At 41.0% G+C, this 15,681-nt stretch overlaps 2 protein-coding genes across 2 annotated transcripts; one reads left to right on the forward strand and one right to left on the reverse strand.

Moving 5' to 3' along the window:
• Nucleotides 1-8,114: 8,114 nt before the first annotated feature.
• On the forward strand, nucleotides 8,115-15,384 carry Defb109b (defensin beta 109B). Its single transcript, XM_032917756.1, has 2 exons — nucleotides 8,115-8,172; nucleotides 15,179-15,384. Exons 1-2 carry the CDS (start codon nucleotides 8,115-8,117, stop codon nucleotides 15,382-15,384), a joined length of 264 nt encoding a protein of 87 aa, XP_032773647.1.
• LOC116913548 (60S ribosomal protein L23a-like) lies at nucleotides 10,408-10,947 on the reverse strand. Its single transcript, XM_032917755.1, has one exon. It carries the CDS (start codon nucleotides 10,938-10,940, stop codon nucleotides 10,470-10,472), a length of 471 nt encoding a protein of 156 aa, XP_032773646.1. The 5' UTR covers nucleotides 10,941-10,947; the 3' UTR covers nucleotides 10,408-10,469.
• Nucleotides 15,385-15,681: the final 297 nt, after the last annotated feature.

Here is a 15,681-nt window from a genome sequence, read left to right on the forward strand (position 1 = left end):
GCCTGCTGGCTTACTACATGACTGGATATTTGGCTAGGAACCATTTCCCAGAATTATTAGACTTGGTAATGATTAATCGCATACCCAGTTCTTGGTTTGAACTTCCATAGGGCTTTGCTCATCCTAGAGACTTATCCTATGGCATGTAGATTTGCTTCCGACTCTGAGCTGTGAACTTGTTGATTTGAGGAAGGTGTTGAGTGGTTATCTATTCTGAGGGCTTCCAACATCAGTGGAAGTACCGAAATGTCACTGTGTGAGAGGGAGAGCAGGAGTCCTGGATTTGAGTTCTAAGTCTCTACATCAGCTAGTGTCTTGAGGTATGGGCATAGGCAGGGGGAAAATGCCTTCTTTAAACACCAACACTACCTCCATAGCACCTGATCTCTTGATTCTAAACATCAGAGGCTTCTTAGTCACAGCCTGTGCAGGAAATTGAGCGAGTTGGTTTAAAAGGCTGTAGTCTAAGAAGGTCGTTATTTTTAGGATTGATTAGAAATTCTGGGGGCCAATGAGAGGGCTCCGTATGAACACGCAGAGGAGTCCTCTGATCTGCCAAGGGATAGTGCATTGCATCTGAAGACATTGGAGTTATTTTGCAACCTTATCAATTGGTAACCTCAAAATCTGCTTAAGCAGAAAAAGGAACAGGCTGAATCTGAAACCCGGAGGAAAGATATCCCCCACACAGAGCAATAATCCCAGAACGGGACATGTGGTTCCTCCATATCTCAGTGGTGAAGTGTCCCTGACTCGTTCTTATGTGGTCAACCAGAGGGTGAAAACTCCGTGAGACTGTCTTTACCAACAGGATATTCTTTGGTCTGAATAGCATGAAACTGGAAAAAGTGCGGTGGGGGAGGCGAGGAAATAAAGGAGGGTAACAAATGTTTGAAAACTGAACAACATGTTTCCAAATAATATAGCCAAAAAGAAATTTATAATGGAAATTAATCTTTTGAATGGAATATAAACGAAACCAAAGCGTGTGACTTTTCCAGAATGTATCCGAGTCCGTGTGAAGAGGGGTGTGTATAGCCTCCAACGCTGATGATAGACCACAAGGAAGCACAGGTTTCTGAGAGAAACAGTAAACCATGCCTGAGGCAGAGAAATAGAGGATACAATAAAGGAAAAGATGTGAGTCTATGGGATAGAAAGTAGAAAACCAGTGGAACCAGAAGTTGACGCTCTGAAAAATGAAAACAATAGATAAAACCAGATGCACTGGTGAAAAACTACCATGGCCCATACAGATATTACTTAGAAGAAATGGGTGCATCCCTATGATGTAAATAATAGAATATAATAGTAGACCTACAAAGCAGGGTAAATAGTGATAATGTTTTTTGAAGCATATTTGGAGCTTGTAAAGACACTTTAATATAAACTTTTAAACACTAGGGTGAAGAGAAGGAAAACTGTCTAAGGCGAGTATCTTGGAAGCATCCGGACATCAGACCTAACAGCATCTTTAAAGATGTGCGGCCGGTCTAGCAACACAGACAAGAAGCAGCCGTGTCCGGTGGGCCGGAAGCTCAGGCGTCTGGTTCCGACTTTTGGTTGAACTCTAGCCACATCCTGCCTACACTTACGACCTGTAGTCTCCATCAGACCTTTAAGGTTTGGACTAAACTGTAGTCTCTGTTTCTTCCGGATGTGAGAACCAAACAGAACATTCCAAAACCTCATCCTGAAGACAATCTTGTATCATGGCCCCAGAAAAAGAAAGCTACTTCCCTCAAAGAGAAAACTTCAGGATCCCCCTCGTCACTGAGGACAAAGTCATACCTCTCTTTGGGCGGAGTTTATTTTTGGCTGTTGTTTTGTTTTTAAGGTACACTTCAGCTATACAGAATAATAGTGAGACACCCATACAATAACGTCCTCTGCCCCCACTCATGCCTCTGCTTCCTTCCATTACTCCACACGCCTTCCTTTCTCAACCAGGCCTTTTTGCATCTCTAAGTCTTACTTTAAACTTTGTTGTATTATTATTTTATCATCATTATTATTACTATTATTACTGTTATTAATTATTTTGTATATGTGCCTGCTTATGAGCATGTGGGTGCCCCAGGATGCCAGATCACCTGAAGGAAGTTGGAGTTACAGATGATTATGAGCAATTTGATATAAGCTCCAGCAACCAAATGGGAGTCCTTTGCAAGAGTAGCAAGGGCTCTTAACTGTTGAGCCATCTCTCTGGCTTATTCTTTGGAAGGCATGTGAGAGAATACATGGGATGATCATCTTCCTGAGTTTGGCTTCTCTCATCCAACACAACCGTCTCAAGTCCCATTGTTTTCCTTTAAGGGACATGATTTCCCTCTTCGTTATGGCCATTGTCTCTGCATTATACATTCATCCCTTGATAGACATTGTTCCGGTTACTTTTCCATTGCTGAGATAATACACGGTAAGCAGAAGCAATTTACAGAAGGAAGAGTTTCAGAGAAATAAAAATATGTCACTGCAGAGGGGCCTCGCGGCAAGCCCCACAGTAGCAGCAGGAGCAAGAAGCTGATGCTCACATCTTCAAATGCCAGCAGGGAGCAGAGAGAGTGAAGGGAAGCAGCCCAAGGCTTTAAAACTCTTAAAGTCTTCTCCACGCCCACCCAGTTAAATACTTACTCAAATAGGGCTGTACTTCCTAAACCCTCAAAAACAAGTGCCACCAACTGGGGACAAGGTGTTTAAACACTTAGTTCTAGGGGGAGCATTTCATTTCAAACCCTCATAAAAACTTAGGCTGGTTCCTCGGACAGTATAGAGAGTGTGACAGACACTGGTTGTGGGCATCAACGGCATGTGCTGGCTTTGATTCCTCTTGACATCTATCCAAGGGTCATGAGGCAGTTCTACCTTTGGCTTTTGGAGGACCATCTATGCTGATATCCACCACAGTTATACCAATTTAAATTTGTAATAACAGTCTATAAACACTCATCCCTGCCCTGCCTTTGAACCCTCTCCAGCCTTGCTTTGCCTTCGCCTCAACCATTAAATTGGTTTTGTTGTTGCCATTCTGGTTGGGGTAAAAGGAAAATCCAGCATAGTTTCAATTTGCATTTTTCTGACGGCTAAAGATGTTGAATGTGTCTTCATGGAATTGGGCATATTCAATTATTTTGCTCAGTTCTTGTGTTCATTTTTAGTGACTGGATTGTTTCTTCTTGTTACTTTTTGCATTTTGATACATTCTTGTTATCCATCCTCTGATGGATGACTTTCTGGCCAGGTTTTTTTGTTTGTTTGTTTGTTTTTGGTCCATCCTGCATATTATTTCTTGCCTGATGGTGGAGCACGTCTTTAATCCCAGTACTCAGAGGCAAAGTCAGGTGGATGTCTGAGTTGAAGACCAGCTTGATCTACAGAGTGAGTCCCAGGACAGTCAGGGCTACCCAGAGAAATCCTGTCTCAACAAACCAAAATAATAATAATTATTATTTTTAAAAAATTTTCAGCTGGAGTTGGTTCTTTTCTTCCACCTTCTGGGCCCTGGGGATTGAACCAAGGTTGTCAGGATCGACGGCAGGCACCTTGACAGCCTTGAAGTCTTTTCTCCACTTTGGAAATCAATTCCTTTGCTATGCTGAAGGTTTTGAATTTGATGCAAGTTCATTGTCCTATTTAGTAATGTGTCCTTTCCTGTGTCAATATCACAATTATTTATTCACAATTTCCTCTATTTTAGAAATGTCACATGTTACACTGGGGTCATTGAGCCACTTGGAGTTGCCTTTGTACCTGAGAGGCAGCATTCGGTGTCATTTCTCAGCGTATGGGCATCCCATCTTCCCAGGAAGTTACCCGTGACATTTTAGAAATGGGTCTCCTATTTTAATAACTGTTTTATCTGTCCACATGTCTGTTTTGTTCAGTGTTTTATAATTTTCTTTGCATTGATATCTCGTTTCCTTGGTTAGGTTTATTCTTAGGTCCATTTTTCTTTTTTTGGTAAGGTAGGGTAAGAAGTGTTGTCCTTATTGCTAATGGGATAGTTGTCTTGATTCTTTTCTGGCAAATTCATATGCAGTGAAAAGCTATTAGATTTATATCCTGATATTTGCTGAATTAATTATTTCTGTTATGTTTGCTTGTTTGTTGTGTGTGTATATGCTGCCTGCGTGTGCGCGTGTATGCACACATGTCTGCATGTAGCCACATATGTGTAAGTTCCAGTGTGCCACAGTAATATGTGGCAGTCAGAGGGCAACTGGCAGTTGTCTGTTCTCTGTTTTCACCGTGTGTGACCCAAAGATCCAAGTCAGGTCGTCGGACTTGGCAGCAGGTGCCTTCTTCTGCTGAACCATTTCATGGCTCTTTCCCTGGGATTCTAAAGAAAACTCATTTGATATCTTTCTTTCTTATGAATTCAAACATCCACACATATAAGCCTTCCTCTAGGGACTGTGTTTACTGTTCCTCATAGGTTTGTAGCATACAGCATTTCCATTTCCCTAAGACGCTGAAAACTTAATTTCTCTTCCCCCACACCCCCCAGTGACGCTGTTCTAGGGTGTAATGGTACTCTGCATATATCAAGAACATTCTGTAAATTTCTCTTGCTATTTATTTTTAGTTTAATTCAGTTATGATCCAATAAAGTGCAAGAAATTATGTCCTTCCTTGGTATTTGTTCAGATCTGATTTACATGATCTGTTTTGGAAAAAACAAACAGTTCCATGAGCTGCTCAAAAGGATTTGTATTCTAAGACTACAATGGGATATGCTGTGGGTGTCAAGTCCTTTTAATGTGGTGCTTAACTTTAGGGTTTCCTTGCTAAATTTTTTTTGTTTTGATATCTATCTATTGATAAAAGAGGGACATTAAATTCACTCACTAGAATTTTATTGAGCCTGTTTTGTGATTTATGCCCAGTATTATATTTTTATAAAATTGTGTAGTCTGACATCATTTGTACATATGATGTTATAGATATGTAAGCGGACACACACACTTCATACCTCCTCGGCCAATTGTCCTACCAATATGCGATGACCGTCTTTGTCTCTTCAGACTGATTTTGTCCTGAATTCTGCTGTATCAGGGATCTGATTCCTTCTGCTTGCTTTTCATCTTCCGTTTATCTGTATACAATGTTCCACTCTTTCCATATCCACTCTCAGAATATCTTTGTCAGTCAGGTGAGTTTCTTGCTGGCAGAAAATTGTTGAAATTTTATTTATTCATGAAGAAAAATAAAATCATCCACCTTACCTCTTTCAACTAGAGGATCAAGACCATTTATATTCAAGTTTATTATTTAAAGGGATGTACTAATTTCTACCTTTTTTTCAGTTTTTCTTCTTTTTTCTTAGTTATGTTCTTTTTTCCTTCATTCATCTTGGAGGTTTGCCATTTTACTACAAATGGCTACAGTCATTTGTGGCTTCTTCCCAATTCTCCTATCTTCTAGTGATAATTACTCTTTCTTGTGTGCTTACAGTGGCATTTGTATTATTTTTCTCTTGCATCTGGATTTCGTTCAGTATTATATGTGATGCTAGTTTAGTGGTTATACATTTCAGTTCATGCTTGTTTTAGAAAGTCTTTACTTCTTGTTCAGCCTTGAAGGATAGCTTTGCAGGGTATAGTAGTTGAATTTGGCAGTCATTTTCTCACAGTGCCTGAAACACAGCAACTCATGCCCTCTTGAGTTTTATAATTTCTGGTGAGAAACCAGGTTTTTTAATGATTATTTTGACTTGAATTTTCTTCTTTGCAGCTTAAATTTTTCTCCTTTGTCACAACATTTTTAGCATTTTTTTTTCTTTTTTTGGAGCTGGGGACCAAACCTAGGGCCTTGCGCTACCACTGAGCTAAATCCCCAACCCCTAGCATTTTTTTTTTTATTCTAGTACTTTTATTGTATTATATTTTTATTTTTTAAGAATTTCATATATCTTTTTTTTTTACTTTTTTTTATTAACTTGAGTATTTCTTATATATACATTTCAAGATTCTTGAATTTCCCCTTCCCTCCCCTTCCTTATGGGTTTCCCCTCCCCAGCCGCCTTTAACAGTCTAGTTCACTGGGGGTTCAGTCTGCTTCGGGAATTTTCTGGTGCTCTTACTAGGATATTCATTGCTACCTATGAGGTCAGAGTGCAGGGTCAGTCCATGTATAGTCTTTAGGTAGTGGCTTAGTCCCTGGAAGCTCTGGTTGCTTGGCATTGTTGTACATATGGGGTCTCAAGTCCCTTCAAGCTCTTCCAGTTCTTTTCTCTGATTCCTTCAACCCTATTCTCAGTTCAGTGGTTTGCTGCTCATTTTCTGTTTTGCTGTATTCTGGCTGTGTCTCTCAGGGCGATCTACATCCGGCTCCTGTCAGTCTGCCTTCTTTTGCTTCATCCATCTTGTCCTAATAGGGTGGCTGTATATGTATGGGCCACATGTGGGGCAGGCTCTGAATGGGTGTTTCAGTCTCTGTTTTAATTTTGCCTCTCTTTCCCTGCCAAGGGTATTCTTTTCCCCCTTTTAAAGAAGGGGAAGCATCCACATTTTGATCATCTGTCTTGAGTTTCATTTGTTCTAGGCATCTAGGGTAATTCAAGCATTTGGGCTAATAGCCATTTATCAATGAGTGCATACCATGTATGTCTTTCTGTGATTGGGTTAGCTCACTCAGGATGCTATTTTCCAGTTCCAACCATTTGCCTACGAATTTCATAAAGTCATTGTTTTTGATAGCTGAGTAATATTCCATTGTGTAGATGTACCACATTTTCTGTATCCATTCCTCTGTTGAAGGGCATCTGGGTTCTTTCCACTTCTGGCTATTATAAATAAGGCTCGATGAACATAACCCCCTAGCATTTTTAACTATAGTGTGTTGTGGTTCTTTTTCTTTTAGGCATGCCTAGTTTGACTCTAAATGCTTCCGGTGTCGGGACATCTATTGGAAAGTACCTTGTTAGCTTTTAAATTTTGACGAATTATAAAAAGCTGTTATTAACTATAGTTCCTGGGCAGGCTTTGTATTAGTATAAAATGTTTAGATAAATTCCAAGGGTTAACATGGTAAAGGTCAATTTTGCTAATCTCTTTTAACTCAACGGTAAAGTTGTGTTTGCATCCTACCAGAAGTGAGTGAACATTCCTATTTCTTCACACCATTTTGGATACTCAACAGGGCTAGTGTTACAGGTCTAGGCCATTTTGTCTGTGATGGTATTTTACTTTAATATGGGTTTTCTTTTCTTTTTAGCACATTTACTTACTGCCCACCTCTGGCAAAATGCTTGCTCATTCTTTTGAGCTAATTTTATGTTGCTTGCTTTCTTGTTGATTTGTGGGCACTGTTTGTATATTTTGGATACCAAAACTTTATTAGATACTTTATACAGGCTTCCATCACTCCAACTCCATGACTTCTCTTTACATCTTAAGCGCGCCTTTCCCATAAAATGTTGCTAATTTTAATGAAGTCTAAGTTGTTAATTCTTTTTTTTTTGTAGATCATGTTTTTGAAGTTTCATCTTTTAAAAAGCCAGTGCCAAATCTCAAGAGTTTGAGCAATATCATCCATCTTAACTTACTTTTTTTGTGATAGTTATAAGACATGTCCTTAGATACATCGCTCCAGATGTAGGTTTCAAGTTTTGCTATAGCACTATTTGTTGAGAAAGCTATCTTTTTCCATTGAGTTACCTTTGGTTTTGTCAAAAAAAAAAAAAAAAAAAAAAAAAAAAAAAAAAAGCCATTTTTGTATAAGTCTAATTCTGGGACTTCTCTCCTCTTGCTGTGAGGCATTGATTTACTCTTTCACGATCCATCTTAATTATGGTGATTTATATTACAGTAAGTATTGAAGCTAGGCAGTTCTGTTGGTTTTGTTTGTTTGTTTGTTTTACTTCTGCCTTTCCCTTATCAATTGCATTGGCCATTTAGCGTCTGCTGTTCTTTCTCCTCCATTGAGTTATTGCTGCTTTTATGTCCACTTGTATGTCTGAAGGTTTCCCGTGGGAGAATAAGTTATTCTCTGTTTGTTAGGCTCTGCTAGCCAAGAACAAACCACAGACCCAGGACCATCATAAAAAGCTCTGGATCTGCCATCCTCCAAGAATCCAGACTCCTCTTCCTCTTCACTTCACGGACCCTTCCGCCATGAGACTGTATCTGCTCCTCTCTACGCTACTCTTCCTCTTGGGCCTCTTACCCCGAGGTAAGTTGGTGGCTAATTATAGGGACATATCCAGTTTAAAAGTCTCACTGGAAGGTCAGAGATTAATTAATTTCACAGTTTCAGAAGCCCAATATCCACCAGTTCTGCTAAGATTATATCAGGATAAAACAGGCATACATTGCCATTAACCCAAATGTCAAGTGACCACATCCCTCCTCTGTATTCCTTGGGAGATGTGAGGAGTTCTTTGTAGATGCTTAGTTCTTCTAGGACATTTTGTAGCAGTACTTAAGCAGCATTTATGAGGACACCTACTCTCTCAGAAGATGGAAACTCCTCAAGGAGAGGTGATGTTCAATGAGGGTCCAAAGGCCTGGACATTTTGTGAGAAGAGACAAATATCCCAACACAAGCGAAAAGTCAGAGTCCTTGTTAGACAACGGGAAGTTAGCTTGGGAATGAACTGCAGCAGAAAAATCTCTACATATACAAATGGAGATGGAATATATTACACACATTTCCAATGGATCTTCTCATTAGAAAATTAGCTCACTGGCTCTGTGAGATAGGTCAAAATATAAACCAACAAAACCCAAGGGAACACACCTTGTGAAAGTTGTTATACATGAAAAATGCACCCCAAAATGAACCTGTGGGATGAGGAGAGAAAAAGAATTGTGGACAAATACTAAGCAAAGACACCAAGTTGTAATGTCTTGGTGCAAAACAGGTTTGCGTAGGGTAATTGGAAACATAAGGATGGGTGGGAAGAATGGGAATGAGTGCCAAGATTTAGTAGGCGGAGCATGGATTATGTGAATGAAAGGGAAAGGGCAAATAAACACAAGAAACAAAGGGACCAAAAGAGTAACAAAACAAAAACATTTTGTTGAAAGAACAGCGTACTTCATAGTAACCTGGTACTGTTGATCAAGGAAAGACTAGATCACATTTAAAACAGCCATTTCACACATGATGGGGTTGATACCATAACACACGTTCCTAAGACTGAGAAATTAGAAGATTATTACAACTGTGTGTAACGTATTCCTTCTCTTGTATATTTAGGGATCTTCCTGCTGCAGTTCATTGTATAGGTGATTTTACATTAATCAGATTCCTATTAAATTATCATCACCAAGATACAAATATGCTATTGTTTACCTGCTCGTAAGAAAAGAGTATTTCCTTGCTTTTCCTGTTTTATTTTGTGAAAACACCTTAAAATCATGACCTCGAGTCTTGGTCTTGAAATCATCCCCTTTAATCATCTCTCTTAAGTATATCCCCGTCAATCATTCCCCCAACCCTCCCACTCTGTTATTGAAATTGCTTTTGCCTTGAGCCATTCATAGAAAGCTTTTCCCTTTCTCCCTCCACACTCATTAATAGTCACCATGCTGTTGACCCACCTGCCATCCCTTCCTCATTGTTAACTACCTATTGGCTGATTTTCCAGTGTCTGCTCCTCCCCTCTCCATAATCTTCCGTATTCAGCCATTCTGAAGTGAAGAAGCTTCGCTTGCTCCTTAGCCTAGCTCATCGGTGCTTCCTCCTCAGTGTCCGACACCACTTCTTCATCGTTTCTGGTGATTCCTCTTGGAGGTGAGCCCCGGGGCTCAGTCCTTGACCCCTTTCTCTACTCCATTCCAATTTATTTTAAGGGACTTAAGAGAGTCTCATTTCTGTAAATTCTCTGTTGGATTTTTTTTCATTAGAACTCCAGAATGGAATATAGGAGCCAATGGTGCAGCTGAAGTTTCAATTTCAAAACTAATATGTCTAAAATAGAAATCATGCTTGTTTCTCAGATTGCTCTGTGAGGAGTTTCTGTATCTCAGTGCTGTGGCTGTCATGCCAGGGAGACTCCTTGGATCTCCACTTATCCTTAGGAATTTTCCATTGCTGTAGGATCTGTTAGGGCTCCTGTCTTGCACTTCATTTGGGGTGTCGGGTACCCCATATCCTGAGTATGTCTTGGTTTCTGCCCTCTCATCAGACCTTACTAGTCTCTACTTGTATATTTGTAAAAGAGAGATTTTTTTTTCTCAGCTCCTGCGTTCATTTTATAGGGGAGAATGATATGATCTATGACTCCAAGTAAGTTTTTTTTTTTTAGAGATTTATTTATTTTATATATGTGAGCACACTGTCACTGTCTTCAGACACACCAGAAGAGGGCATCAGGTCCCATTACAGTTGACTGTGAGCCACCATGTGGTTGCTGGGGATTAAACTCAGGACCTCTGGGAGAGCAGTCAGTGCTTTTTTTTTTTTTTTTTTTTTTTATGGTGGAAAAAAAAGTATATCTTTAGAATTAACCATCTGGACTCACTTTAGATGATCCCAATCTTGTTGGCAACATCTAGAGCATCATAATCAGGAGCCAAGCGAACATATGCCTTCTTCTCTCTGTCAGGCCGTATCAGAGTATTGACTTTGGCCGCATCAATGTCATAGAGTTTCTTCACGGCCTGTTTGACCTGGTGCTTGTTGGCCTTAACATCCACAGTGAACACAAGCGCGTGGTTGTCCTCTGTTTTCTTCATGGCCGACTCGGTGGTCAGGGGGAATTTGATGATAGCATAGTGGTCAAGCTTGTTTCTCCTGGGTGCACTCTTTCGAGGATATTTTGGCTGCCTCCGGAGCCACAGGGTCTCGGGCCGCCGGAAAGTGGGTGACGTTCGGATCTTCTTCTTTTTGTGGCTGTGGACACCTTTCAGCACTGCCTTCTTAGCTTTCAAGGCCTTCGCTTTGGCTTCGGCTTTGGGAGGGGCAGGAGCTTCCTTCTTCGCTTTCGGCGCCATCTTGGCGAAAAGACCAGTCAGTGCTCTTAACCGCTGGGCCACTTCTCCACCTCCTCCTAGTAAGTTCTTAATAGTCTCCAATTCGGACCTCCAATTGGAATATCCTGTGCATGCCTGCTACATGTAGTTTTTTCTTGTTTGCTGTATTTATCTTTGAATACTCACCAGAAGTTCATGAAAGAGAGGGAATCTGAATGTAACTGACTCTGGGGATGCTTTTTAGCATCACTACACCTTCAGATGTTTGTTTAAAATTTAGGACACTCTTCTCATATCTGCCAACAGCAGCTGTTTCTTTCTCTTGCCACTCAATCACACATGAACCATCTGCCGGTCTCTCCCCGTTAGCTGGGCAAAGCTGTTAGCTTTCACTGAGAGCCAAGCTCCTACAGTGAACTTAGAACCAAGCGAGGATCTACTTTAAAAGCTCTATCCAACTTGCGTGCTTTCTTGGGAAAAGAACAAATGCTTTTGTAACGTTTTGTACCCCAAGCTGAGTCACATTTATTTCTGCTCTTTCCAGATCTACAAATGTTGGAGAACACTCAATAATACAGCCAGTTTAGTGGTATTAACACAGAATTTTAACTTGAATCTGAAGTCTACATTGTTTCCTCCATAAATGTTCTTTAGGATTTTCTTTCTTAATGATATTTTGTTTTAAAAGTTTAATTGTTTTTGTTTTATGCATCTGGGTGCTTTGCCTGAATGTATGTATGAACACCATATGCACAGTGTCCATGGAGGCCAGAATAGGGCATTGAATTATTTGGAACTGGAGTTACAGATGGTTGTCCTCGGGATGAGCAGCCAGTGCTCTGAATTAAGCTTTCCAGATGCCTGCTTAATTCTTTTCTTGGAAGGTGGAGTTACTGAGAACACAATTCTACCACAACAGATATTTTATTGACTTTTTTTTACAAGCATACTTATATTTATCTTCATTCTTTGCTGTGACAGTGATATAAATTATTTCATTATTCATTATGTCTCACAGCCTAGCCTGGTGGCTCACACCTTTAATCCCAGCACTCAGGAGGCAGAGGCGGGTGGAGCTCTGAGTTTGAGGCCAGCCTGGTCTATACAGTGAGTTCCAGGTCATCCAGAGCTACAGAGAGTAACGCGTCTTGAAAAACAAAAACAAAAATCATGCCTCAGAGTTGCTATCTTGTATTGGCTTTTAATGTTTATAATTAATTGACATTTTGTAAAGTCTCTTCTAAAGGATTCTTCTTGATTTACTGATTTACTCTTCTACGTGACTTACTATGAAATCTCTGTAAACATTGGTCCCCAATGCTTTCCTTTTGTGATTTGTTATGGTTACGGCAGCCTTTTGGTTTCAGTACTGCTGTCTTCTGTGTAAATAATTTAAATGTCTCTTTTGTGATAAATTCTCCTGTCACCAATGTATAATTTGTCATTAGTATTTTGTCTTGTCAACATTCTCACCTGTAGTTTATCTTCTTCATACCTGCCCATTCTTTCTATCATCTCTGGTGTTTTCGTGTTGTTTTTATCCCACCCCAGCACATTGCACACAGAAGATACACTTTACCACTGAAGTAGATACAGCAAGATTAAACACGAGAGAAAGGCAACTTCTGCTTCTTTCTAAGCTTGAAGAGGGGATTCCGTCAAGATAGAGAGTAAGATACTGGCTTCCATCCTCTCACACATGAGATACTCATAACAATTCTTAACCAAAAGCTCCTATGAGGGCTCAGGGGCCCGCTCAGGATTCCCAGAGCACAGTGGGGAAAATGGAAAAGAAAATCTGATTATCCATACAAAAAGGATGTCTGTGAGATTGGCATCCAAAACCACCAGGGATGACTATGAACAAAGAGGAAAGATAGGTTACCGTATTGAGCACACTCATGGTCCTCAAGCAGCGTGCTCTACAGAGGACACTCAGATGCTTTACCATTAGGGTAACCAATAACCAGTCCTCCCAGGGAGATGGAAACAGAGAGATGAGACTCACCTTAGCCATCTCTACATAGAAGTAGACACTGTTGTTTCACACCAGGACTGGATCTACTACTCTCCTAGCCAAGATCATGTCTTTGAGCACCAAAGTTGGAAACACCCTAACTAGACCCAGTATCAGGACCCACTCTCTTTCTTACAACCCCACTCACTCCTCAAATACTGAACCATTTGTATATTGAGCTACTTCACAGGCAGAGTCCATGCACTAACAGCTCTCTGTGCATGTCTATGCACTGAAAGAGCGTACCCCTAAACGGGGAGCCGCGTCTCTCGCTCCAATCGTGGGGTGGGGTGCCCCCAGGAATCACGAGTAGCCAGTCTTGATGTAACAGCAAGAGGTAGCTTTTATTAACGAGATCCCTATTAGCGGGATCCCGGGTCGATACGTGTCCCACACAGGAGACAGAGGAATCGACCCCGAGCCTCCAAACTCAGGGGTTTATATAGGGGAGGTTAGGGGCATTCGCGCGGTTACACATGATTGGTCAATTCAAATGGTGCACAGTTTCAAATGGCGCGAAATTACATCAGCAAGGAGTACGTGCTCTCTAGCAGCTCGGCAGGCAGGTAGGGTGGCTCATCTCACTCAGGGGGGTGAAGGAAGGGGAGGGGGTGGCTACAGATGGTCAATGTCCTTGGGGCTGATAGCTGGTTTGGCAAGTCCTATCTCTGGCTCTCCCTCAGGCACGCCCGGCCCTGCACATCCGGACTCTGACAATGAGTAACCTCCAGTTACTCACAGGCAGAGTCCATGCACTAACAGCTCTCTGTGCATGTCTATGCACCAATTACCAAATCAGTTACTACAGTGATATCACTCATGCACTAGTTCCTAGAGTCACTGTAGCCATGTGCACCAGTGGTCAAAGTCTGCATTTAGAGTCACTGCTATAAGGAGTTAACTTAGACCCTAGATCTGGAGCCAGATTCAGTAAATATCAGTGTTGCAGGCACCAGATCAGTCACATAGACAGCCTCATCCAATGGAGGCACTGTGATTCCACAATATGAACTAATCATATGCATATATGTATATATATATAACTTCATGTTATATAACATTATATGTATATATCAATTAAAAATAATAAAATAGGATTATTAGCTTACCATAGACTAGCACTGCAACAGGCTACCCCTATAATGTTTTCCCATGGAAACTTGATTCTGCCCTATCAAAAGGGAGAGAGGAAAAGAAGGTAAGAAAAAGTGAGAACAGTAAACATCAAGACAGCTGCTGTATGCATCGTGAGGGAGATGAAATAAGGCAGCCACTACATCAGAGATGTGAGTCTTCACTCTTACCACGGCCTGTAAGCCTGGTACGAGATGGATCATATTTTTAATATTACATGCTTTTTACTGACATGTTCCATCTACCCATTCATCCACCCATCCATCCACCCATCCACACACTCATCCATCTACCCATCCACCCACCCACCCATCCACCCACCCATCAATCCATCCATCCATCCATCCATCCATCCATCCATCCATCCATCCATCCATCCATCCATCCAAGTCTTTTCTGAAGAACTTAGTCTGGGGACTCAGCCCTCAGTGTCCTGTATGTCCACTGCACTCTTCCTTGGATATTTCCTTATTGTTTTCATGACCCCAGAAAGCAATCTCTGCCAATTTTGATTCCATTCTCAGGGTATATCTTATTCATCAATGTATGATTTTGTTCAAAACGTTTGCCTCTTTTTGAATCACCTCATTACTCGAGCTAGTTTTTTGTTGTTGTTGTTTGGCTTGGTTTGGTTTTGGTACTATTAGCTCTCTCTATCGAATGTAACCTCTGTGTAAATAAGGCATCTGGACTGTTGTGTTATTATGAATAGAAAAGTTTTGTGAGTGAACAGAGGGAGTGAGTTTGACATTCTGTATAAAGGAACAAGGCGATGAAGACAGCAGCATATTTAGGGCATCTATTTTGTTTTGTTTCAGTGTAACATTGAACACAGTAACTTCTGAAGCTTCGTCTAGACTTTTCGTACGTTTATAAGAAAACTAAGGAGCAAGCTGTGAACAAGTGTGAATAAGCTGTTGGGAGAAAGGGCGAGGAGGTGACTGCAGGCGGGGTCATCCTGCAGGAGCTGCTAAGGGGATCTTTGGTCTGACTCCTTTTCCTCACAGAGAGGCACTCAGCTCAGAATCATTCTGTCCTCATGCATAAGAATGACTACACTTTAACACTCACCCCCTGACCTATCACTTCCCTGGTTTCTTCTCTGCAGTTAGAAGTGGTTTAGGAGCAGCCGAGACGCACTGTGCCAACCTTCAGGGCATTTGCAGAAGAGACATTTGTAAACTGATAGAAGACGAAATTGGCGCATGCCGGAGAAGATGGAAATGTTGCAGGCTGTGGTGGGTTCTCCTGCCCATTCCAACCCCAGTTATCTTCTCAGACTATCAAGAGCCCCTCAAGACCAAGATGAAGTAAGATTGTAGGAAACACAAGAAGGACACAGTGTCACGCCGAACATCTCCAGCTCTTTAACCAGGTTCTATTCAGCTTGCCAATAAACAAATATTGATTTCAAATGTGCCCAGATATCATTTCTTTATGACATTTCAAAATTCGACTAAAAGATTTAAAAATCAAGAAACTCTCTTTGAGTTAGAAAGAAATGCTGCTCTTCCAGAGAACCTGAGTTCACTTCCCAGCACACCCATGTTACAGCCGCCATCCCTAACTGCACTTCCAGGGGATCCAACACCCTCTTCTGACTCCACAGCA

This window comes from Rattus rattus, chromosome 12 (assembly GCF_011064425.1).
Source record: "Rattus rattus isolate New Zealand chromosome 12, Rrattus_CSIRO_v1, whole genome shotgun sequence".
Lineage (NCBI taxonomy): Eukaryota > Metazoa > Chordata > Mammalia > Rodentia > Muridae > Rattus > Rattus rattus.